We start from the raw sequence: 24,500 nt of genomic DNA, 5'->3' as shown, positions 1-24,500 counted from the left end.
TCACTGCGCGTGCATTTAAACTGAAAATAATAGTCATCTCTGAGGAGGACGAGCGTTTATAGTCTGATCAGCCGTGCCGATGAGACCACTGGCAAGTCAATAAATAAGTCAATAAAACAGAATATGGATTCCTGCTGCACCTGTTCGTGTCGGTATGTGTGTGTTTGTTTGATAAATAACCAAAAATGCTTCATTATATGTGGCACACAAAGTGCTCAAGCTGCTGACATGGCTTCGAAATCGATCAAATCTCAATCCAATCAAGCATAAGTGGGATGACAAAAAAAATTAAATAAATAAATGAAGGTCTGATTCATCTGATTCATGGAGGCCTCGCTGTTTGGGCACCAGGAAGGGGAACGGGGACGGAATGAGGGAGGCAGTCATAATGTTGCGGCTGTTGGGCGTCACTCTGACAGATTGACCGTCTCTGCTCTGCACTTCATTAATAGGCCGCATTAATTTAAGGTTCATATTGCTGGGATCGGCGTCGGTATCTATCGATCGCCGTTTCACTTCACATTTACGGGGAGCTGCCGGGAAACGCTCCCCTTCAGAGACGCCGCTGTCCTTTCCTCGGCGCTGCGAGCAGGAGACGCCGCTCCAAGCCACAATCCCCAACATTTCTTGTCACATGACCTTTCGCTTGAAGGGGCCTCCTGGCTCCCAACAACCCCTCGCGTCCCGACGCTCATTTTAAGTGACAGTGTGTGGCAGGCTTTATTTATTAAGCGAGTGAGCACACACCCGTCGTTCTGGCAACGCTAAAAGAGAGGCTGGCATTCCGCTGAGTTTCCTAATAAGTGAGAAGGGACGGTTTCGCCGTGATCCATCGATAAAGATGAAGGCTCCGCCTGTAACGCTGCCCAAACGTGAACGGTCAGGGAGTTTGGCCTGTGTGAGTCTCTCAAAAAAAAATCCCATAAAGTCTTTGCTTTTAAATCAATCTAGTTCCTAGGTTGTGTGAAGGTGCGGTCGCACATGCCCCCACAAGCCTTGTACACCACACACAAACACTCACGCACCTTGTGATGAATGGCTGCCAGGATGCTCAGCCTGTCTATGCCCTAGTTATTAAACCCTGCTTAATTGGACTATCAATCACTGGATTCTACAGGCTTCTCTGAGGTCTGCTATTCCGCTCACGCCCAAATCAATGGCCATTCTAAACCCCCACTGCATATTACTACCACGCTGCTGTAAACACTGGAGGAAGGAGGATTGGCAGAAACACGGCAAGACGATGTTCGGAGGTGACCGGAGTCAGGAAATGAGGGTACGGGTGTCCAAGGACTCCGAGAGCGAGGTCCTGTCAGCAGTCTAATTTATGCATTGTCCTTTGGCACCGGTTCAGAGTCCCGCTTTTCAAAGTATTCTGCAGAGATTAATATAAAATCCCAGATGCCATAAATCCTGCCGCGCGGTGACAAGGCTCAAGCAGGACGGGGACGTTGAAAAAGCCTCATTTTGAGCAGAAAATAGAGGCTGGAGTCACGACTTTCGCTGATGACCTGATGTGAACAGTGACTCAGGTCCTCCGCGCTGGGAGAACGGCCCACCGTGCGTCACGCAATAACAATTGTCAGTAGAATCGGCCATTATTTCCAGAATTAGCGCGCTGCCGCCAAAGTTTCCCCTACAACAGAAACTTCAAATTAAAAGCAAACAACTTTCCATGTGATACAGCATGAGGGTATAAATTAATTGGGTGTTTAGGAATATTCAACATGCTTTTTTAAATTGCTAATGATGCGGGTGGTGGCACACGATCGATGTTAAATTATTCACCCCCTCTCACCGGAAACAAAAAAAAAAAAGAAAAGAAAAGAAACACAAGCAATATTGTGACTGTAATAAGTTTCAACAGGAATTCATTAACATTTACAGAGACTTGCAATTCTTCAGTGAGCTGCTGACAGATGTTCTGCTGACAAAAGTGAGCTCAAAGGACTGCATTGAACTATCCTACTGTTTTATACCAAATACCAGGATGACAAGTAACAGGCCTCATTATTCCATCTTGAAATGTAATAAATAGCGTGATCAATACCAATGAGAACCCACAAAATATATATGAGACCTTGAGATTAAAATGACCTAAACTGTGAGATATATGATAAAAGCAGTGGGACACTCTCCATGTGACTGTGAGTGGGAATGCGTTAGTTTAGGGTGAATAATAATAAGAGGATCCTGGTTCAGCAAACAGGAGTTTAGTGGATCAGTAACTGAGTCACTTTCACTGACAGTAATGAATAATGAGTTCAGGCATCGGTATGAGCAGGACGGAGAGACAGCAGTCCTCCAACAGCTCTCAAATAAAAGAAAAACAGTAATTAGAAAACTACTGAAAATTCAGTGACTGTAATCAGTTACTGAGAGAAAGCAGTCTTGTCACAGTTACTTTATATTTCTATGGAAACCAATGATCGCGACACTGTGAGGAAACTAAAGAATAATTCCACATTTTGTCTTGCAGTTTTTGTTTTCACATCACATAAAAAGTCATACTTGAAGGTCAAATAACCGAGTCTCTGTTCAGGTGTTAAAGAGTTCTGTAAAACAGCTCCATTTTTTTTTTTTTTTTAATATGCTTTGTTTCCTGTGCCGAGGTTTCTGGACTTAACTGATAATAGTAAAAAATTTATCCAAACAAAAAGAAGAAATAAATAAAAGAAAATCCCTTTTAGTGCACAAAACTATCCAGTCCTAAGGATGCGACAGTAGCAGCTGGAAGATAGAACTGCTGCTGAATCCATCACGAGCAAAGAAATGAAGCTTACAAACAAAATTCCAATAAATTAACCAAAGTGCACTCGTCTGGTTTTAGACCGGGGCCGATGACCTTCCCTCATCAAGACGACTCCAATGACGGATGAAGTCAAGGCCACAAATAACACTGTGTGATATGAAAGAAACCGGATCTTTTAGAGAATCCTCTCCTATTTTATTGCTTTTAGGAGAGATGTTTGGCCGTAGGGACTGCCTTTCTTCAAAAAGTACAGATAAGTAGTCTACGGTGGGTTGTATTGAGCAATGCTGCGGCACTTGAGAATATTAGTATCTCTCCCTTAAAAAAAAAATTAAACATACTTCTGGGAAAAGAATATGCTTCTGTACACGATGATGACATTAGTTATATAACAAGAGAGAGAGAGAGAGAGACGAAGGCGAAGTTCGCCAGACTATCACACATTATGTGCTGTGATCTAGTTAGTGGAGAACTGGAGGGCAATTATCATCAACCCTTTCTGTCATTTCTCTCTCTGTATTGATACGAGCCCTTTCAGATTCCCCCGAAACCCATTTGAGTTCGGGAGCGGTTCTTAGAAAGACAACACAAGGAATATTTTTGAGACTGTGGCTATGGTTTATATGAGGTCTACGCTCCAGCGATGTACCCGTGGTCGTCTCCGGGGGATTGTACACGAGATTACCCGAGACATGAGCAAACACCTGCCCCTGTGACATCTTTTTCATCTGCGCTCACAAAAGGTTGGTGCACTTCTCTGCCTTCGGGGCGCCACTGGCGATTCTGCTTCCCTGTCTTTGTAGTTTATGTTCTGAACCATCACTTTAGGTATTTCATTTAAGAACAATGTGGCAGAGGACCTTAGGCTGCTCTTTCGCCCTGACCTGCTGTGTTTGGTGAGCCTGCCGGGTCCCGAGCACAGCTTCACTGTCACGAGGTGTGTGTGTGTACGTTTGTGTGTGTGTGTGTTTTTGTTTACCGGTGTTGATCTTCGAGGTGATGCGGGACAGGTCGATGCGGCGAGGGGGGCGGATGGGGGTGGACGTCTTCACTGTGCTGCTTCTGTGTCTTTCTGAAGGCTTGCTTATTTTGGACAACGGAGCAAAAATTCCTGGAAAAAAAGGATTTAAGGAAACAAGTCAGCCGGACGGTTTTTGGCGCGTTTGACATCAGCAGAGATCAATCTAAACACCACAACTGTTTATTTTTTTCTATTTTTGTTTTAACCGATGGGGGCCCCTGTTAATAACTTAAGCCATTAGATTGAGTTGGGACTGCAGATTAATGTCGCGGTTTGCACTTATTGCAAAAAGGTTCCTGTACTGAGCTTAGGAGGCTTTCTGAGTGTAGGTCGTCTCAGGATACACTGATTTCACATGCCACAGTTCCCAAAAATATACATTCGAGATCAATTATCGACTCTAATTTGATCAGCCGGCTTGAATAAGTGGATATAGAAGATGAGTGGATCCATTAGATCCATCGGTCGGGCGGTGATACGCACCGTGTTTGATCCGGCAGGTGAAGTACTGAACCCCTGCTACCGAGCCGTCGTTCTTTCCTTCGGGTTTGTCCAGTTCCACTCCGGCCCAGAGGCCACCGGAGAACTCGGTGCTGCCGCAGAATCTCAGAGTTCCAACCTGCGCGCGCACACACACACACACACACACACACACACACACACACACACACACACGGGCTAAATGAAGAGAAAGCAGGAGAAAAGCCCCGTCATGTGCAGCAAAAGGAGCCGCCCCAGTCGCTTCGTCTTCTTGCGGTGCGTCGTGTCAAGGGCAGAACCCCTATCAGAAACTCAACAGCATTTTAATACATCCGCTCCCACCAAGGCAGCAGAAGCCACAAATAATTAAAAGGGAAAATAGAGATCAAAGCACGAGACTGAGCCAGAAAGTGGAGGGGAGATAATAAGAGTTTTGATTAGCCAATCTCCACAACTTGGCACGCTGCGATTCTGTTCTCAGTGTGGCAAAAAACTCTATTAAAGACTCATTCTTTCAGAGCGCACGTCTGACTGGGCTAGAATTAGAAATTTTGTGTTGTCTGCATGCCTGTGTTTGCAGCAAGGATTTTGATAAAGGAAGCACACATACACACACACACCATAGACCACAACCACATCCAGCACCGAGCGTTACTTTGTTGTGGCAGGATTTCAGAAGGCTTGAACTGCTGGACAAGACGAGCGACTGCCTGGTGGGTTTTCTCCCATTCCATTGAGCAGATTTGCAAAACACGCACTCATCTTTTGGCTCTGTATTAATATGCCCATGGCTTGCACAATAAATGAATAACGGGGTAAAAAGACTGACTGTCGGATCATAGAGACGACTTAAACTATAGGGTGAGCAGGCCATAAAGAATAATGCATGGAAATTTACTCCGATCATGCATGTTTATATAATTAAAGCACGTCTTGGGTCATCCGTGTGTGTGTGTTCGCACGTCTCCCCGATCATCCGAAGTGTTTTTCTGACCACAATGACAGGAAACACGAAGGAAACGCTCCCTCCCACCTGAGCCGGAGGAGCTGGAATCAATCTGTCCTGCTTGAGTTCCTGGTCGAAATATGTTATTTGCATTCTCTGTAGATGTCCGCCCTTATGTTTGACCTGCGGTGGCACGGCCCGCATGAGCCACATCAGATCCACTGATTGCATTGAAAGTATCTTTATGCTTTTTTTTTTTTTTTTTGTGCAGGACTGTCTGCCAGCATCAGAAGTATGGTTATTATGAAAAAAAAGAAGAAAAAGAAAAAAAACAACTCCTACAGATCAAAAATGTTTGAATCCTTGTTTCAACATTTTATAGATTTCCAGAAGTTTCAAAGCCATCAGCGTTCAAAGAAACTTGCCGAATTTTGAGTGGAAAAGAAACTCAAAGAGAGAAGTGTGATTTTATTTACATAATTCACACTATCTCGGTTTGTATTTTGAATTGCAAATTCAGAAATAATACGGCGGCATCGTGAAAAAAAACACACTGAAGTTGTTTCGGAGCTGCATTTCCAGTTATAGATTAAAATAGTTCTTGCAGATCTATGATCTCCCTCATCTTTAGGCAGGACTTCGCAAACCTGACGGTCATGGCAGAAAAGACTCTCGACAACAAATGTGAACATATATTTCAGTTTGCAATGCAAGGTAAAGTTTTGAATATGGAAAATTCAATTTCATGCTACTCTCCATTTCTTTATACGCCGCGAAGAGGCATCCATTCTATATTCCACAATAAACTTGACTCGGCGGGCTCAGTCGGTACACTGAAAGCAAAACTAATGACCAGCTCCACCGCGATGCACTCAATGCAGCAACATCATTTCTGTTAGCAGCACGGCGACTGTCTTCCGATTGCAAGCTGCACTTGGTAAACCTGCAACCTTGAAGCCACTGTTTACCTGGACAGCGAGATGAAATATTCCAGCCAGTGAAACTCCGCACCATTAGCTGCTTAGCACTATTTAAAAAAAATCATTCACTTGCAGCTATCGCTATCACTGTTATCTCCAACAGCCTTAAATTCAATAAAACTGGACAACTTTTAAATTCTAAAAGTAGCAAAGGCGCTCCCTCGTCTAATAACACGATTACAGCGCTTTCTTCGCTCGTCACAGAGGTCAGGGGAATCCAAACTGTGCACTTCCAGCAACCCCAGTGTAAATTTCAGCACATTAGCGCTTCAATGAGGCAATAAAGAGCATGTAGGTTTATTTCCCCCCTTTTAGTGGGTTTATGGAGGGGGCACATTAAAGGTCAAGGGAAAAAAAGGTATTATATGGCGTCAAGACCGTGGAGAACCTTAGAGCTGCATTTGGAACATTGTGTTCTGAAAATAAAACGGACTGATCCATAAGGACTAAGATACACAGATTAGAGTGTTTTTATATTAAAGGGACTTAAGGCAACTTTACAAAATTTACCTCAGTGCTGCCGCGATAGGCGCTGTGGGGAACTGCAGCCACCAGCCAAGGCGGCACGGGAGCGTGCACCGGCTTCGGTCATTTTTTTTTTTTTTTTTTTTTGGACTCACGAGATAACGCTGATAAAGTCCTTTTTTTCTTCGTGGTGACACTTTTTTGTGGGCTTTGAGTGGATGCAGGCCGTTTGATGGTTGCTGAAGAATCCATTTGTATCCCTGCAGCAGGGTTTCCTGCAGGAAAAGTTTGGATGGGGGGAGCGTGTGTTTTTGTTGGGTTTTTTTTTTTGGGTGGTTCGGGGCGTGTGGTGCCGCAGGGAATGCTACTGATGAGCCGTCGGCTCAGGGGTGGGCGGGGGGGTGCTAACGCAGCTGCCGGTGTTTGACCGTCGGTGAGTTGTTTTTTTTCCCCCTCCTCTCCGTTATCCGGGCGCTGCACAATTTCGTGCGGGCGGGGCGCCCGGACCGAAAAGGTCTGGCGGAAACCCTGCCTGCAGTGTTTGAGTCCGTCTCCACGGCGGCCATGTTCTTCCTGTTCCACAACTGTCAGGAATGCGCACATAGCGTCAATTTACGTCACATCCCTACGATTGCGCGGGAAATTCAGACCCCGAACTGCCACAAATTCTGTACAGCCTGTATAAGGCAACAGACAGATACGCGGATTGGCCTGTTATTTTAGGTTTCTAATGCTTCACGGCTAATTAGCATTGAATAAACTAGAAATGCATGGGAGTTTTTCACAAATCTTGCCTTAAGTCCCTTTAAAGCAGAACTATGCAACTTTTTTACCTCAATAAATGTTTTTCCAGAATCCCTGTCGGGGTAAACAAAGACTTGGCACAGTGATTCGCCGGTCCCTCCACTCCCCCGGGGGTCTGTGCCCTGAAAACAGCGCTTGCAATTTCAGAGGAGGGACCCGACGACATCTCGCGAGAACGAACCTGCTTTACGGCACTCATACGGGAGTACAAGGATAAAAGCACGTAAAACCCTTGCTAGCGTTAGCAACGCCAGTAGGGGGAGCGCTAAAGCAAATCTTGCACAGTTCTTTAACTGAGCAATTATTGATTTTTGATCTATAGACTCAAAGCTTATGTTATCGAACAAAAAGCTAAGTAAAAACAGCTGCTGGTTCACATGAACCAGATGAAAATGCATGAAATTTAAATCAAAGTGTGAAATACTAACTTTTTTAATTACAGATTGAGATATTAGTGGATTGCACTGGGGGTGAAGCTAAAACTTTTTAACAAAACAGCGCTTTGCCATTTAAAAAGCTAGAAGCTATCATCCTTGTGTGATTGTTCACAGCGTCCTTCAACTCCTCAGTGAAGCATTAATGTTCAACAAACAACAAATGTGTGCAATACTGTCACTACTTGACCTGGATTTTGTGAAAACTAAAGAGCAATGAAAGGGAAATAGTCAAACCACATTCAACACGTAATCTTAGCAGGCTAAAATTTTATTTCATGGATTTGAAACTTATCTGCAGTTTCCTTTTCCTTTTGTTGGGAGAAATGTGGCTACTGCCTCCTTTTTTCATCACTCTGGCCGTTCTTGTGCAGCTGTGTCATGCTGCACTCTTTCGGCACGGCGCTTCCATGAATTACTGCTGTTGAATTACCTGTGACTGCCATAAAAAGTGACTTTGGCAGAGCGGCTGGATGCTTCTTTCTCCCGCTTTGTTCGCCCCGGCTGAATACACGTGTGGCTTTAGCGCACGCTTTAGAAGAGAGCGCTCAGGTTTCTTGTGGAAGTTTTGAAAGTTTGCTGTGAGCTGCTCCTGCTTCAGAGCGGCGCCGCGCCATGAAACGAGATAGGAAAGTCAATTCTGCAAAACCTTTGGGCCTCGACTGTTCTCAAAGTGTGTTTCATGTCAAGAGGATTTCGCACAGCACCAAAGTGAAGGCAGGGACTTAATGTTGAGTATCTAAAGTAAGTTTTATTTGAAAAACATCTGCTCTTACACCGGTGTCTTTGCAAGAGTTAATAAAATTCGAGTCTACCTGTTTTTAATTTTCACATTTGTGACAGACTGACTTAACGCTGACGAGGCAAAACTTCATTTCACGTATTAGATTTAAAAAAAAATGTGATTGGCATAACAGACCATCGCTACTACAAAGAACCAACACAGTGTAGTGAAGGAGGCCGACGATAATCCCTGATGAAAAAAAAGAGTGAGTTTGAGAATGCGCTCTCTAATATTCAGCAATATAATAACCAGTGTTAGTTAAACGTGCTCTGATCAGATGCTGGTGATTTGCCAGAGTGAGGAGACGGACATAACCCTGGATGCTGGAAGGATGCCAAAAGAGAGTTGCTAAGCAACTGGCAATGACTTTTTTTTTTTTTTTTTGTATTTTCTTGGTGGAGGGCTAAAATAATTGTGAAGGAAAAAAAAAAAGCTTATATCTTTGTTTAGGGTAAGCCACTGCATGGCTCTGATATACGATGCGAATGCAGGCATGGAGCCGACGGTGTAAAAACACATACGTATGGCAGATTATTGTACTGGCAGACAAAAATACATTCAGTCCACACATAATGTGAATGTCCTGAGAAATCAGGAGGCAGGGATTCTGCCTCAACCTGTGTGGAACTCAGCAGGTTATTACTTTCAATGCACAGTTTGTTTGGAGCTTCATACTGACACTGCTTCGGGACCGACCTTCTGGAATATTACAATTTCTTATTAATAGTATCTATAGTACTAAACGGCTCCATACTTGTGATGAAATGCATTTGTGGCATGAGCAGTAGAGTATGTAGAATATAGCAAGAAAAAAAATGTTTTCTGCTGTTGGCATGTTCGGTAAATATCTATATTTAAAGAAAGACGACTGGCGGTATAATCATTAAACAAGTACAATTTTCAGTCGGTTGTGAAAGAACCACTAAAAGCCACAACACCTTGTCGTCATGCTCCTCACACACTGCTGTGGGAAGGCATCAACATCTGGATCAACATCTGTCCAACATGGTTCTGTCGGTCTCTTAGATAGGAGTAGCCAGAACAATCTGACCCAAATGATAGATGCGGTTGAGTTGAGCTCAAAACAAGAGCGAGACCATTTTATTATGACACACACACACACACACACACACACACACACACACACACACACACACACACACACACACACACACACACACACACACACACAACTTTCCAGATCATCCCCCAACACCTGTTCCTTTCAAATATTTAAAGGGGAAATAAACTGTATAAGATTTATTGCCAAAAACAAAGAAACGATGTTGTAAACACAAATTTCTTAACTTCTTGTGCTTCTTGTTTTTGAACATGAGCAGAGCGCATTATCCATGTTCATGACTTCCTGCGCCTCGTCCTGCGATGTGTCTGAGCTGACATGCACACGCCGCTAATGTGAACATTTAAATAACAATATAATCGCTTTCTGCCTTCCGCTGGAGCGCTTCCAGCCTGCTTCCGGCGGCTCCATCAAACACCGATGACTGTTTTAGTGCGATGGGGAGCTGATGAGAGATCTTGTTAATGTCACAGCACGAGTGACTCATACTGAGCGGCGTGGCTCCTGCACGGGGGCTGTGGACATAAAGGCCCCCGCAATTTATTTTTATAGGTTTGGGTGGAGCTTTCTTACAAGTGTGTTGTCCACTGTTAATGTCAGCGTGATGTAATGATGATCGCTGGGGATTTTCTGAGCTGTAAATTTGTATGACCTGAAAAATTAAGTGCGATTCTTCTTCTGCTTTTGCTCGTTTTTCCTTTTACATTAAAGAACAGGCCTGGAGAGTGAATCTCTGGTGTCTGTCGAAATAGTTCAAAAAGACAAAAAAAGTGTTTGTTTTTGACTAAACGAGTGAAAACCGAAGGCCTCTGTGATGTACATCCGAACCACAGTGAGCTGGGCTAATGGGACCGCGGGATTACAGGGATGTTCTCTGTTGTACACTTTGACAATGAAGATCTGCTGCAAGGACGCGGAGGCTTTGTTCGCTCAGACATTCTGCGGCGGCACAGTTCTCCACACCGTCTCGCTGCTAGTTATTAGCGAATTACACAGAGCTGGTCAAAACCACACAGCGTGGTTTCCAGGAGCCGTGGGCTTTTTTTCTGGAATCATCAAATCAAACAGCAGGCAGGTGTCTGACTATAAAGGATGCAATATAAATATCACTGTTTATGTCAAGAGTTTGCAATTTTCAAATACTTTAAATAAAAAACAGAATAGACAAATATATTTTTCAGTGAATGAATGAAAATATGAATACATAAGAATGATACAAATTAGCATTTAGTCAGTTCTTGCATCAAGGAATGCAGCTTCACTGTATAATTACCGGTCAATCGTCAGAAGTTTACAATTTAGTTGGCCGAGATCTCCCTCAACCATTTTCTATGTTAAGCTGCTATAAGTTTAGACTACTGGGAAACTTCATGAAACAAACTGAGCTTCAAGCTTCTCTCCTTTATGTGTCATTATGCACGGAGCTAAAAGTTCTTGACATGTGATTCCTGTTCACATCTACCTGCTTAGTTCATTAGAAGTTCTCTGTCGACTCTTAATTCACTGTTATTTAAAAAAGGTTTCTTGCTGTACAAAAGTAATTATCCACACCTCCCTCTGCCTATCTGAGTGTAAATATTATCACCATGGTGATGTTTGGTATCATTTGTTTCATATGTATAGAATTTAAACAGAACCTGACTAATTTTGTCATCCGGCATCATTTTGAACAGTCTGTAAACATCAGTGAGATGAAAACCTCAAAAGTCTAACTTTCTGTCTGGTTTCCACAGTAACGGTCTGCCGCCGCCGCACCGTTTGGCTTGTGACTGAAGCAGAGCTTATGAAGCATTCTGAAAGCAGCACGAACCAAGACCAGATCAAAGTCACGGAAATTATGAAGCAATAAAAGAAAACTATCATTTCAAATATATAATTACGTGTGACGCAGCCAAACCTGTTTACAGGGCACATCAGCTAATTCTTTCATTAGTGAGTTGATGCGCTTTGTGTGTAGTTTAGCTGAACAGAGGCGGCTCTGACCCAAGTTTTGATCCGTAAGAGTGACCATAGAGCCATGCTGCTCGATGACAAAGGCGAATGAAGCACCATAAAGTTAAAATATAGGGGAAAAAACGGATTTTAAGTCACTAACAGAGGAATAGTTCCCGTTCTGTGACGTACCTTCTGTCCAGCGATCACCACCCTGTCACCCAGCCGGATCCCCATGGAGGCCAGCTGGATCCTGGCCTTGTCGGAGAGCGCCGGCGGGAGCGACTGAGCGAGCAGCGTGAGCGGCAGAGGCGAGCTGGGTCTGGGCAGGGCCTGCCTCAGCAAGGCGTGCAGCTCCTTGGCCGCCGCCGCCGCGTCCGCCATCTCCAGGGGCATGTCGAGGGGGTCGGGCACCACGTCCGCTGGGCACTGTCCTTTCTCGTTCTGTAGAAGATTTCAGAGGGAAGTGTTAAAGCACGCATGCTAAAAGAATACAATACCCTTTTAAATTCAATTCAGAATAATCAATGAGAGATAACGCAACAGCAATGTGTGTGATGTTTGTAAATAAGAAAGAGAAGACTCTTGTGTAAACTGTGTATTTTTCTAAGCCTTTCATTGATTAAACTCGTGCGTAACGGCATCTAAACCAAAGCTTTTATCTGTATAAGCAGGAGAGACTCAGAAGAGAAAATGTTAGCGAGACAAGAGTTAAAGTGCAGGTCATATCTTTTATCTCACTAAACAAAGTGATAGCGTCCTGGTGCAGAAAGGTTCTCCGCTTAGAGACAAGGTACTCAACAATGTGTTCTCAATCAATTAGGGTTGAAAAAAAATGCGAGCCAGACACTCTTATGGATTTTTAAAGTTATGTCCAATAAAACTGCTCCACTTACTGAAACACTCCTCCGATAATAAAAACTGCCCAGAGCACAAATTCAACTTCTTGATGGCCTTCCTCCTGTAAACAACTAAGGAACAAGACTGAGCCGTTTAGGTCTTCTGTGTAAAGCACGAGTCGGCTTTTTCCTCAAGGGAAAGATTAATTGCGAGAGCTAAGGTTTGTCGTTCTGACTTCATAGTACTTCGTGCATCTGGAGTATCTTTGCATGAGGACAAATTGTACACTTAAAGAAAATGAAGGTAAGAAAAGGAGTCCGCCTGATGTTAATGTTGCAGTAAATGAGAGCCTGACAGTGCTTGACTGATCAATGTACATTTAAATCAAAAGAGCTGGAACTCCATCTGGTTTCACATTTGCATTTGCTGTGCGAGAAAGAGGTCTGGTAAGTGAATACTTAAACATAAATGCGTGAGTCAAAGCTCCTTTATCTGTCACAAATTAATCAGAGTTCCCTTTAATATCTACTTCAAAACAATGATGTGACGGCAATGAAAGGTAATTTCATTCCAATACATTTGTCAGTACGATCGCGACTGTGTAATTCACCCAACTATATGCTCAAACTAGTTGTAGTCAAAGCAGGAAAAGTGGATCCGAGTATGGGCGAATGTACCACTGCGATGCGCGTCAAGATCAGTGAAATAAAGTAAATTGTGGATGAGAGTTCTGGGTTAAACGGGGGACTTTAATTTGACTTCTGCTTTCATGACAGAGTCCTCCTTGATGTGTCACAAAGAAGCCCTTTTCGGCAGACGCACAGCATGGCCATTTAGTGGAGCGGCTCAAAGGAGCCTCAGTTAGTGGCAGCTTAGGAGGAGCCAGCTTAAGTCGGTGGAGGTGGGACCGAGGTGGCTGTGGAGGCGTGACGGACGAGGGGAGCTCATCCGCAGCCGCTGCGCCGGAGTAATTGGGGAAACATTCGCCAGCCCCCTCCGGCAACAACGCCGGGCCTTTGATTAATATCAAAAAGGAGCCGGCCTCTCAGTGCCGGGGCGTGCTGGGCGCATGTCGTAGCGCCGTGTTCCTGTGCGCACCGCTCAATCAGCCTTAATGTACATGTGAGCCGAGACACAGAACCGGTCCGAGCGGCGATGACTTTGGGAGAAATTCTGTAAATATTTTATGTAAATACTCTTCTTGGCTATAGCTTTGGTGTCAATATGAATCCAACAAATCTGATTCCCAAACGGTTTGGATAACAGTCTATAAATCTTACTTCTTAGGTGTTTTCCAGATTCTTTCCCAAATTACAACATTCATTCACAAGAAATCATCACTATTTCATCAAAATATACTTGGCCTCTTTAAACTGGAAAAAGTTGGACCGGGGCCACGTTCCTCTTCTGGCAACAACATTCTGCAATTATCTAGTGAATGAAGCAACCAGTTGTTGGAGCTTTACGAGAAAAACGTCTTTCTCGTCTGAAGCACTATTCTAACTCTAATTTGTCGAAGGTTGGGTTTCACAGTGATCCAGTGTTTTTCTCTGCGGGCTGCAGGCCAGCCATTTCAGCACCTGAACTCAATGTCTTATCGAAAATATGCAAGCTTTCCCCTCAAAAAGACATCATCCGGACAGGAGCAGACGCAAACCTCTGTCCACTTCCCAGCACCGATAATGATCTGTTACAGCTTCCCACACCAGAGGCGGCGTTTGAACAGCGTGACCACGCCATATGGTCACTTCTCCTCGTTAGTCTGCAGGAAGCCATGTCTACAGTTTACCATTGTGTTCCTAAACTCAATATTTCTCTGGGTCCAAGCAGGTGTTTCCAGTGCAGAGCTGTGACGGTTCTTCATGCAGTGCTACCCAAGAGACCAAAGATCAATGTAATTTAGTTTTATTCCTTATGCACAGACGTTTCTTCAGAATCTATGAATGGTTTGATGATATCTCACACTGTAGTTGCAGAGTGTTTAAAGCCTCTGCAATGATATTCAGAGCAAAAACTTTCCAATGTTCCACAATCCAGACTTTTTCCACTGATGAGTAAAACTTTGTAATGCCAGTTGAAAAATGTTTATCAAAGTGTATTTTTTTTGTATTTTTACAGATTTTTGGAGCGTTTGTACCAACTTTTTAGTTACAACAATCTCTTCAAAAAAGAAAAAAAGTGCACAAAAGTCTTACTTTTAACGCCTAATAGGTTGTTTGTGCTCAGTTGCAAATTAATTGCTTACGAGAACAGTTGACAAATGTGTTCTGGTTTCATTTCAACACAACAATCTGCAACATAAATCCACCTAAATTTCTCAATAAGGTAACTAATTTGAATCCAGCAATTTTTTGAAAACGAGTTCCACATTCCCATGAGGCTGTGAGCGTAGAGGAGGGTTCATGTCATGATGCAGCTGCTGGAGCACCCTTTAAAAACTCACTTTTGTCGTCCGCAGTGAAAAGCTGGTATCAAATTGCTGTTTTTTTCAGTTTGTCAGCCTCTTTATCTGTCGGCTGCTTGATCGGTCACAGGCTGCTGTCTGCTTGGTTTGGTTATTATACAACCATGTCCTGTCGTGCATGTGCAACGAAACACAAAACAGGTTTTCTTTATGGTAAATGGATCTGAGATTGATGGGGGCTTTTCTGCTGCTTCAGCAGTCCCCAAAGTGTTTTGCATTGATATTCGCATTCACCCATGCACTCTCACACACACATCAGTGGTGACAGCTACCATGCAATAAGTCCAATACTGAACTGAAACACATGGATGAGAAGACATGTGATGTTATACAGTATAAAGCAATCAGGAAGGAACCTCTTCAAACAGTCTTTATATTATAACTTTGTGTAAATTCTCAAGGATTAACATTACTGGGAGACTGGAGTCAAATATCTGGGGAATGTATTTATCTAAACGCCAAAGGGACCTGCCACAGTGTCACATTTTACATTGAAACAAAATTAAGTTAGCGATCCACCGAAAGAAACTCGCCGCCAATAGAAAGCACGAGGAGTTTCCATAGCCGTTATTCCATAAGATACGCGGTAAGAGAAGCATGAAATGCCAGCTATTTGTTTTTTTTTTTTTTTAAAGAAAGGAAGGAAAAACTTTGCGCTGCTCGGACTCAAGGTTTGTTGTGATGAATCTGTGCAGGGTCGGAGAAGAGAAACATCAAATTAAACCACTTCAAAGTTTGACCTTTACAAAAAAAAAAAAAAAAAAAAAAAAAAGGAAAGTGAATTTCTTGGCTCCGCCAGCCGCCGCCACCATTTTTCAAACATGAATGACACAGTTTGGGTTTTTTAAGAACGCTCAAGCGCATGAGAAGTCAATGGCTCCGATCTTCACAGCAGAGCTGGAGAAGGTGATTGATCATGGAGCAAAAACTGAACTACAGTAAGATTACTTTCCACGTATTCTGTTTCAGTTTCTGAGTATTAACGCACTGAGCTGGCAGGAGGCTTCACACAGCACCTAAAATCAGACATTACCGGTGCTTTTGATAATAATCATAATGGTAAGAGTTCTACAAGTTCCTGAACAATAACAACTGAATACAGGTGGAGCAGAAAACTTACACTTTGTCTCATGGCTGAATCACTCAAACTGAGTTGAGATAATGTCAGTCAAGTGGAGGAAGGTGCTCTACAATCTTGGATGCTAGCTCAAGAAATCTATGAGACAATTCCAGATGAAGACACAGCAACAAAAGACCTGGATTAACTAATACACACAGACAGCAGCATGAGCGGATCTATACTTTAAGCTGCAAATGCACCACAGGTACTGTGGATACAGACTAAAGCTGATGTTACACACAGCTTGACATCTTTTGTGTTGAGTTAAGTCAACATTAATGAGGCACAGCCCCTCTGTGTACACAGATTAGTAGATTTGTGCCCTGGAAGAACCGTTAAGTCTCAAATCTGTGAGCAGCTCGTCAACATAAGCAACGAAACTTTGAAAAATTTAAATATACATCAGAAATATATAATCAGTTCATGTTTAAGGGAACATTTTGCGGTGTAACAGTAACATTACATTAAAAAAAAAATTCAGAACTGCTGAAAAGACAGGGTTACTTGAGGAAAGACGAAGAAATGGCAATATGAGAGCTGATAAAAACCCACAGAACGTATAGCTGGGGCTTAGGGGCAGCAGCAAGGACTTGAAGTAATAAAGCACACAAAATATAATCTGCTCTTTGTGGCATTTTTAGCTTTTGCTCTGTTAGATAAGAAGCAAACATCTCTGACCTGGAAATCCTCCAAACACAAGGGTTTAAAAAGAATTAAAAAAAAAAAGCCAGGCTGCATAATACCAACCAGTATCCACACTCTCTCCAAACTTTGCATTCAGTTGAGAGGATATTATTGGATTACAGTGCTCTGGTGACCTCCAGTGGGAAAATGAGTGCATACAGAGAACCGACACAGCAGCTGTTTACAAGCAGCTTTGATGAGGGTATTTAAATGAAAAAGAATAGATTATGTTTCAGGATTGATGCCACATTATGATGCGCTGGGACTGTGATGCGTATCGGTTCAGAGGAGGAGGGTCGGGGATGTTGGGTAAACGCCCTCCACCAAGGTCTGAACGACTGCAGCTGAACGGCGGGAGGCAGATCAGACGGAGCACTCGGAGATGTGATGAGAAATATCTGGGAAAATCTGTATTCTAAGCAGCTGCCTCTTCCCTCCGTGTCTCCTGACGGCTGTGTCAGAAAATGATGAACGGGAAATGTGGACCAGGAGAAACACAGACGAGCAGAAATAGAAGAAAATCCAGGGCCTCAGTGATAACCTGGCGTGATCGGATGTGTCTCAGACTGACGAGTAATTCCATCTCGACGTCCACAAAAGAGCCTGAGTGGCATCACATGAGGACATTTCTGCAGCCAGAACACCAGGGAGAAGAGTTGGGGGGGGGGGGGGGGGGGGGGTGTTTTCTGTTTCCAAGGGAGTTCTGAATGATGGCATCTGTGATCAAATGCAAGACGGGCTCACAAACAGCATCATCAACACACCAAGGATCTAATGAAATCCAATACAGCAGCTGTGAGATAAACTACTGTGGATATAAGTAAATAAGTGCGTGTGAGGATGGGAGCAAAGCTTTATGACAATCTGCTCATTTTGTTGTAAATGATGATTCATGCTTCAGTCGGCTTTTATGACGACTCGTGTTAATGAATGCTCAACAGTGGAGATTGTATCATTTGTCCTGGGTTGAAAAACAACCTTCATTTGCCTTTACCAGGATATTAACTTGTATTGATTTACAGGAGGCTCGGAGATTTGTCTTTCTTAACCAATACAGATGCAGTCGAGAGGAAGTTAATCACAGACTGTTGTGAGACATTTAGGGTTGTTAGTTTACTCACCACGGTGTTATTAAAAGTCAAAGTAAAGCGTAGCACCCTTAAACACAACAATTTACATTCAGATTATCACACACACTGGAACTGCAAGTTAATTAGTAGGATCTATTTCTGATGATGAGTCAGAAGCTGCCGTTGGGTCTATTTTTCAAAATTCATTTCAGTATGAGTCCGGTCTGCGTGGAGTTTACATGTTCTCTCTGTGTAAACTGTGATGACTTGTTTTTTCCAGGGGTTCAATTTTAGCAACATAAAGTAGACACCGCTTACTTTACGGATCCTGAGTTATTACAATACGCACGTCAAGGTTGTTTGAAGTTTAAAAATAATGATCACAACAACAGGTGGCCGCATTAAGTCGAGATAACTTTGTGTGTGTGTGTGTGGAGGGTAGAGCTTCCCGTCTAAGCGAGCCAGGAGCGGCTTACGGGAGCGCGGTGGCTGACGATGATTTGCTGACTGCGGTTATCTCGCAGACAGCTCCGAGACAGCAATTACAAGAACGGTGAGGGTGAGAAAGCAACCCCGGGTTTGTGTTTGTTTTCGCCGCGCCACGTCTGACTGTGGAAAATCAGCGGTGAGTGGATTCTGCTCGAGTGTCGCCGACAGGCCGTCCACCCCGACGTCTGCTCGTGATGCCAGTGGAACAGCGGCCAGCGGTTAGTGAAGAAAGGTTCTATGATGGCGGGAGAGAAAAGCCGCTGAAGCGTGCCGTGTTTCAGAAATATTGGATTTTGCATAAAAGACACCTATTTGTGTGTTGATCCTGTCCTGAAAAAAAAAAAAGAAAAGTCAGAGTGCAATTTGCAGTTTGTTAGGCCCTCAAGAACTTCACCGCTCCAAGAGAAGTGTGCTGCTGGAGTTGCACATGAGTGGATATAAAGACCCTTGGAGTTGCGGTGTGGCAGGAAAAAAAAAAAAAGAAAAAAAAAATCAGAGAAAGAGGAATCAATACCTCAATCGATGATTCAGTGAAATTAAGTGGCCCTGTAAGCCGTGACAGTGAGTCAGCGTGCGCAGCAGCAAAGCCTCTTATCATAAATATGCCTGTGTCTGCCATGGAAAAGCTTCATGATTCAGCGCCCGTCACGTCTGCTCTCCAAGCCATCATGAAACTCTGCGCTGAGCTGATGCATCTGGCACCGAGAGTCTCGGAGAATATGCATGGGGAGCTTTTTTTTTCTTCTTCTTTTTAAATATGTAAAACACTGTTGGCTCTGCAAGTTCTTTTATCGTCATTTTTCTTTGTCCTTCATTAAAAAAAAAAAAATACTCTGGTAAGCGGTATTTCAATTCTGTTCTAATGTTCCCAGAAGTTTGATATATTCTACAGACTAAGGATCAAGTCTCATCATTATTTCAATCAAATTGAGGAAATCCAAGCGCATAAGTTGCCCTCGTCCATCCATCTTAAAGAATTGAATGTTAATTTGAAAGATCAAACACAGCATCAGTTTCACAACATACTGAACTGTACATTAAAAGTTTCCCATCGATTAGACTTTACACTTCAAGAAGACAAAGGAAAAAGCAGGTAGTAAGAAACAAAGAATAAACACACAAAACAAAAGCCGGAGAAGCGCAGTCATTCATTTAAATGACAGTTTGAAAGCCCGGAGAGAGGAAGAGAGCTGTTTCCTACATTTGCATATTTTCTGTATTTTTGCAGAGACTGGTTTCTACCTCGACCAGCAGGAAGCTGTGTGAGGGGGAAGAGACATCTTTGAGGATGTTGGTGAGGGTTCTTGAGGTGGATTTCGTCCTTATCGACCAGGAGGAGGACACAACAACATGGTGCAGATGTGTTAGTTCCCACAGCTGACAGGTTACCACTGAGGGTCTCTGAGCCCAATGCTCCCAATATGAACCGTTCAGGTTAACTTCAAAAATGATAAAAAGAAATCTGCCAAATGGGATTCATAAAATCTGCTTTCTTTCTTCTTTCACACCCACAAAAATTAAGAGAAAGACGCTAAAATAGCAGAAAAACGCACATATGAACATGCAATCTCCATAAAAAGTCCCCAAATCCAGCACACCAGCACAAACCACGACAGCAGTTTTGCAAGATATCATCTGAGAGGGGTTTTTTTTTAGCGCACACTACAGATGATGATACTCACCCTGAATGCAGGATTGGCTCCCAGCTCCAGGAGACATCTGACCGCTGAGGTGCACAGGTTGGACGCGGCGATGTGCAGAGCTGTGCCGAAGTCAAAGTCACTGCAGGTGGCATCGATGTCTACAAAGAAAGAAAACATTTTCTCCAGTTAGTACAGGACAGCCATCTGAACTAATCAATAAATTACACCCTGATGTTGTTAAATATCACTTTAATCTGTTTTTGTGTAGATGGAGCTTTAGTCTTTTTTACCGTTAATTATTCTTTGATATGAATGATTAAAGCAAAAGAGGGCAGGAAATATGTCAGTGTGTTTCGAACAAGCAGAAAATATATGAAAGTGTCTGATAGTCTGGTCCGTTGGCTGCAGCTGCATGCTAAAAATAACAAAACAATAAAGCCTTCAGTTTAGAAAACACCTTATAACTGTATGCTGCGCAGCAATTTGTTCAGACGGATGTGTAATTAAATCAAAGCACCATCGACGCAGTGCTACACACTTCATACTGCGGTGCACACAGTGTGTGTCCCCCTCACGGGGCAGAATCTGATCTGCTGAGTGTTGCTGTTTACTAATCTAATGCCAGGCTCGTGCAAAATGAGAGGTAATCCAAAGAAATGGAATCAACTTCTGCCGCCACTGTTTCAAGTCGGTGTCGACGCCGAGCCTCTGGAGGCCTCTGTGAATCCACTGCGCTGGGTTTTAGCGTCTGTTTCCGACCCACCTCCGGGCTGCGAGGCCTGCAGCACCACGCGGATGAGCTGCGGCACGTCGAAGTAGGCGGCGTAGTGCAGGGCTCTCATGTTGGTCCAGCGCGAGCGGAGGTTGGGATCGGCGCCGGCGGCCAGGAGCTGGCGGGCGAAGCCGGCCGCCGTCTCCGCGTCGCCTGAGGAGCGGAGGACAGAGACGGGTTGGCCGGCGTCCACGCCAAAAGTGGCCGATAAAACCGCGGCGAGTCGCACGGAATTACTTCCAGTGGTCAGGCCGGCGGCATAAAGCGAGATTATAGATTATGACCCACCGATGCCCGGGGCGCCGGCCTTGCAGCAGTAGTGCAGGAGGCTCATGTCTGTCAGGCCGTCTCGGTCGTTCACTCCGCCGCCTCTCTTCAGGATCTGTGCAAAGAGACGACACGCTCAGCGTTGCCCGCCGAGGGCTCCGGCGCCAGCGCGTGGAAATATTACATAATGGGCCATAAAGGGAACCTCGGGAGCAATGATGTGACGAATGACAAGCGAGCGGGGCCTCTCATAACTCCACTCGTCTTTAAATTTGGACAAGAATTGTTGTGCAAACTGACACCGGAAAAGAGGCGTTTATTTCTCAAGGGCAGCAACTACTAAGTGAGAGAAACTAATCGCCCGCTTTTACCCTTGAGACGCCTGCTTTCGCTGCACTGCAGATACTTGGTGGAAGTCTGGGGAGAGATGCTTTGAGGCCAGGATTGAAACAAAAGTTTGATTTGATTTTACAACATTATGCTGTCAATAATAATACAGTCTTGCTAACATTGTGGAAACAAAACAGGTTATTCAAGTGAGTGAGAGCGTCACCTCTGTGCCGATGAGGCTGATGTTCTTCTGCACCTGAGGAACCCACTGCCTGAGCACCGCAAACAGCTCCGGTATGGTGGTACAGGGGTCCAGAAGGACCTCCCTGCATTGTGGCTCGCTGGGATCAAAGAAGGAGAACTCTACAGGACAGGGAGGGGGACAAGAAGCACGCACTATTACCTCCACTGGTGAGTGGAAAAGAGAATCTCAGGGTTTTACTGACAAAAGAATAAATTAAAAAAAAAAAAAAATAAGCAAGGGTGAATCTCTGCAGCACTGAGGTGCGTTAACTTTCCACAGCAGACTCCTCGATCGATCGAGCGCAATTACTAATCTGGGGAAATGCCCCTCGCTGTGCTTACAGAGGCGAAATGAAATCAGATGAGACAGAGGATGGCCCGCCGTGAACCAAATGAAGCATTAGGGCCTGACTGAGGCTGAAAACAAACAGCAGCCACTGCGACAGAGCGCGAGCTGCACTTGTTGTGCCAACGATCAGCCGACTCCACTTAAGAGTCGGTCGCGCCGCTTTATCACTCCATGAACTCCACTCATAATACTCTGGGATCAACAAAGCTATATAAAGTCGTAGGAGCAATATTTGCACTTCTTCATTGGCCGAGCAGAGAGGACGCATGTTATCCTCCTCTCGTGCACGTCCTGACAGCAGCCTGGTATTTAGTGTGTATACCTTCTCATATTTATGACTCCCGGACAGGTTATGAAACCCACAAAAGGCAGAAACGAGAAAAAGTGGATAAATCTGCGGACTCACCGCAGTCGCTGGGCATGGGTGCAGAGGCCACCTGGTGGATGACCGGCCGCTGGTGAGAAGGGAGTCTGGCGCAGCAGCCCAGGACGGCGTCCCCTTCCACTGGCTCTGAAACATCCTCCTTTGTCATGTCCCCCTCAGGACCTGCAGCTGGAAATACATGAGAGGGTCTATAATTAGAACACAAGTAGGTCTTGAGGAGCTGCAGTCTGAGTGCTGAAGCTTATGAGCAGCACGAGACAGAAGGAACTTCACTGCACAGGGAATCGTACTCGGCTGTCGGGCAGTTTAAAAACACCAAACAACACGGGAGCAACAGACGATTATGACGATTGTTTTTTAATGAAAGCCAAATCTAAGAGACAGGCTGGGGGTTATCCTCTGACAAAACTTGAGTTCACTTCATTCTGGGGGCAAAATAACTCCAAACTTGAGCAATGCCTTCAGTTCTATGGGTTTAATATTCTAATCCTGAATGGATGCCACAGGAGGCTCAGAAAGACGAGCAACTCTTTGAACAAGGGAGATATTTGGAGACTTTCCCATCTGTTTAAGTTTGTTCAATCAGCAACGATTAATAAAAGAATATGGAGGAAAAAAAGACGTCTGCCAAACACTGGGAAAGGTGTTATTTAATGTGATGTTTTGCTCTTATCAACACATATTTAATGTCCTTTTTTGTAAATAACATCATGGATTGCACAACATCTGTAGAGAATAATTTTAAATTAATATTTCAATTCAACTAAATTGCAAAATATGTCTGATTTTGATCAGTTTCACACCACTTGAAAAGAAAGCTGTCCGTATCAATGGTATGTTAAGACTCAAAGTATGAAAATTACCTTGATCAAACCTTTTAGTTAGTGCTCTGTATTAAAGGGTTCAACTACAAATCACACATACAGAAACACACGCAGGCCTACAGCCTGGGAAAGTGAAGCCGAGACTAAAACTCACTGTCATCTTCTGCTTCCTCCTCTTTCCTGGTCATCTCCATGCCGGCCTCCCGGCCAGGCTACGCTAAAATCAAGAGAAGCAGACTGGGTCCAGCAGAACATCTCACCCAAATCCTCTCCCAAAATAACTCCTGGGTTGGTTGACTCCTCCTCACACTGCAATAGCACACCCACGTTCAGCCATTACACCTGGCTGCTCGCCCCCTGACTCCCAGGTCCAGCTGCTATTTCCAGCCTTGCTGTTCTCACTCAGTCTCGGGCTGAATTAATGACCCCGCTAAGAGTCGGTTCCACCACTTCGGGGTGACAGTCAGGACTACTGTGGTGCAAAAGGGCAGCAAAGTCGCCACTGTGAAGGCAAGATTTCCCTTCATAGAGAGAAACAAGGCTGCGCTGGTTTTCCTCCAGCAGCGGCAGGGTCGTGGAATCCATCAAAAAGCTGACCCGTCCACCACTAAAAGCCGGACTGGCCAACAGAGCAATGGAGGGAGGTGGTCTCGTCTGGGGAATGATAGCTTGCTTTATATCCAACAACCGGAACCATCCCTTCATGGAAACAGAAACTTTCAGGAGGATAAAAAGCTCTGCTCTGAATCAAAAGTGTTTTCTAAAATGTCTTCTCATTTACCAACATATCAATCCATCAGAGCATCTGTGGGATGTGGTCCAGAAACCTCTCAAAGAAAAAGGTATACATTTTACATTTTTCCAAGTGCTTCGACAAGTGTCTTTTAGAGGTTGATATATTTAGAGGTTGATACACCCCCATCCTCAGTAGCTCAGGATTTATGGTACAGGATCCTTGAAAATGTTAAGAAAAAAGACAGCATTCAACCTTTTCCATAATAGGATACTTTGTGTGATGTGATGGCAGACTGAGGCAAAAGTCCAAAATCTCACTCTGAATGTGAAAAGAATGTCACTAAAAAGAAAAAAAATAAAATAAATGAATTTTAAGTCCCTTAACATAAAGTGAAAATGGGTACAATTGACAAAACCACACAAGGAGCGAGATGAGAACGATGTGTGGTGGCTGTGAGGCCGCTGGCAGGCTGCGTAGAGATTAGTGTGACTTGGGACAATGGCCTACTTGTGCAATAAGCCTACCATTGTTTATCTGAACCATGACGCCACCCTGCTCCCATCCTCTCCCAGCTCATGAAAACACCGTCCTGTCACATTTTCCGA

General features: G+C 44.1%; 1 protein-coding gene across 2 annotated transcripts in view; it reads right to left on the bottom strand.

The window, feature by feature from the left end:
* The window catches only part of LOC115406860 (CAP-Gly domain-containing linker protein 4), a 38,183-nt gene that overhangs the window by 11,458 nt on the left and 2,225 nt on the right, over positions 1 to 24,500 (bottom strand). For both annotated transcript variants that reach the window (XM_030117113.1, XM_030117114.1), the window contains exons 2-9: positions 22,357 to 22,503; positions 21,582 to 21,721; positions 21,050 to 21,143; positions 20,753 to 20,914; positions 20,029 to 20,147; positions 11,872 to 12,123; positions 4,257 to 4,392; positions 3,732 to 3,863 (exon numbers count right to left, since the gene is read on the bottom strand). In XM_030117113.1, coding sequence (XP_029972973.1) covers positions 3,732 to 3,863; positions 4,257 to 4,392; positions 11,872 to 12,123; positions 20,029 to 20,147; positions 20,753 to 20,914; positions 21,050 to 21,143; positions 21,582 to 21,721; positions 22,357 to 22,483 — 1,162 coding nt within the window. In that variant the 5' untranslated portion in view covers positions 22,484 to 22,503. The remainder of the gene's footprint in view (positions 1 to 3,731; positions 3,864 to 4,256; positions 4,393 to 11,871; positions 12,124 to 20,028; positions 20,148 to 20,752; positions 20,915 to 21,049; positions 21,144 to 21,581; positions 21,722 to 22,356; positions 22,504 to 24,500) is intronic.

Source organism: Salarias fasciatus, chromosome 19 (assembly GCF_902148845.1).
Source record: "Salarias fasciatus chromosome 19, fSalaFa1.1, whole genome shotgun sequence".
Classification (NCBI taxonomy): Eukaryota; Metazoa; Chordata; class Actinopteri; order Blenniiformes; family Blenniidae; genus Salarias; species Salarias fasciatus.
This window is presented reverse-complemented; position numbering and strand designations above follow the sequence as displayed.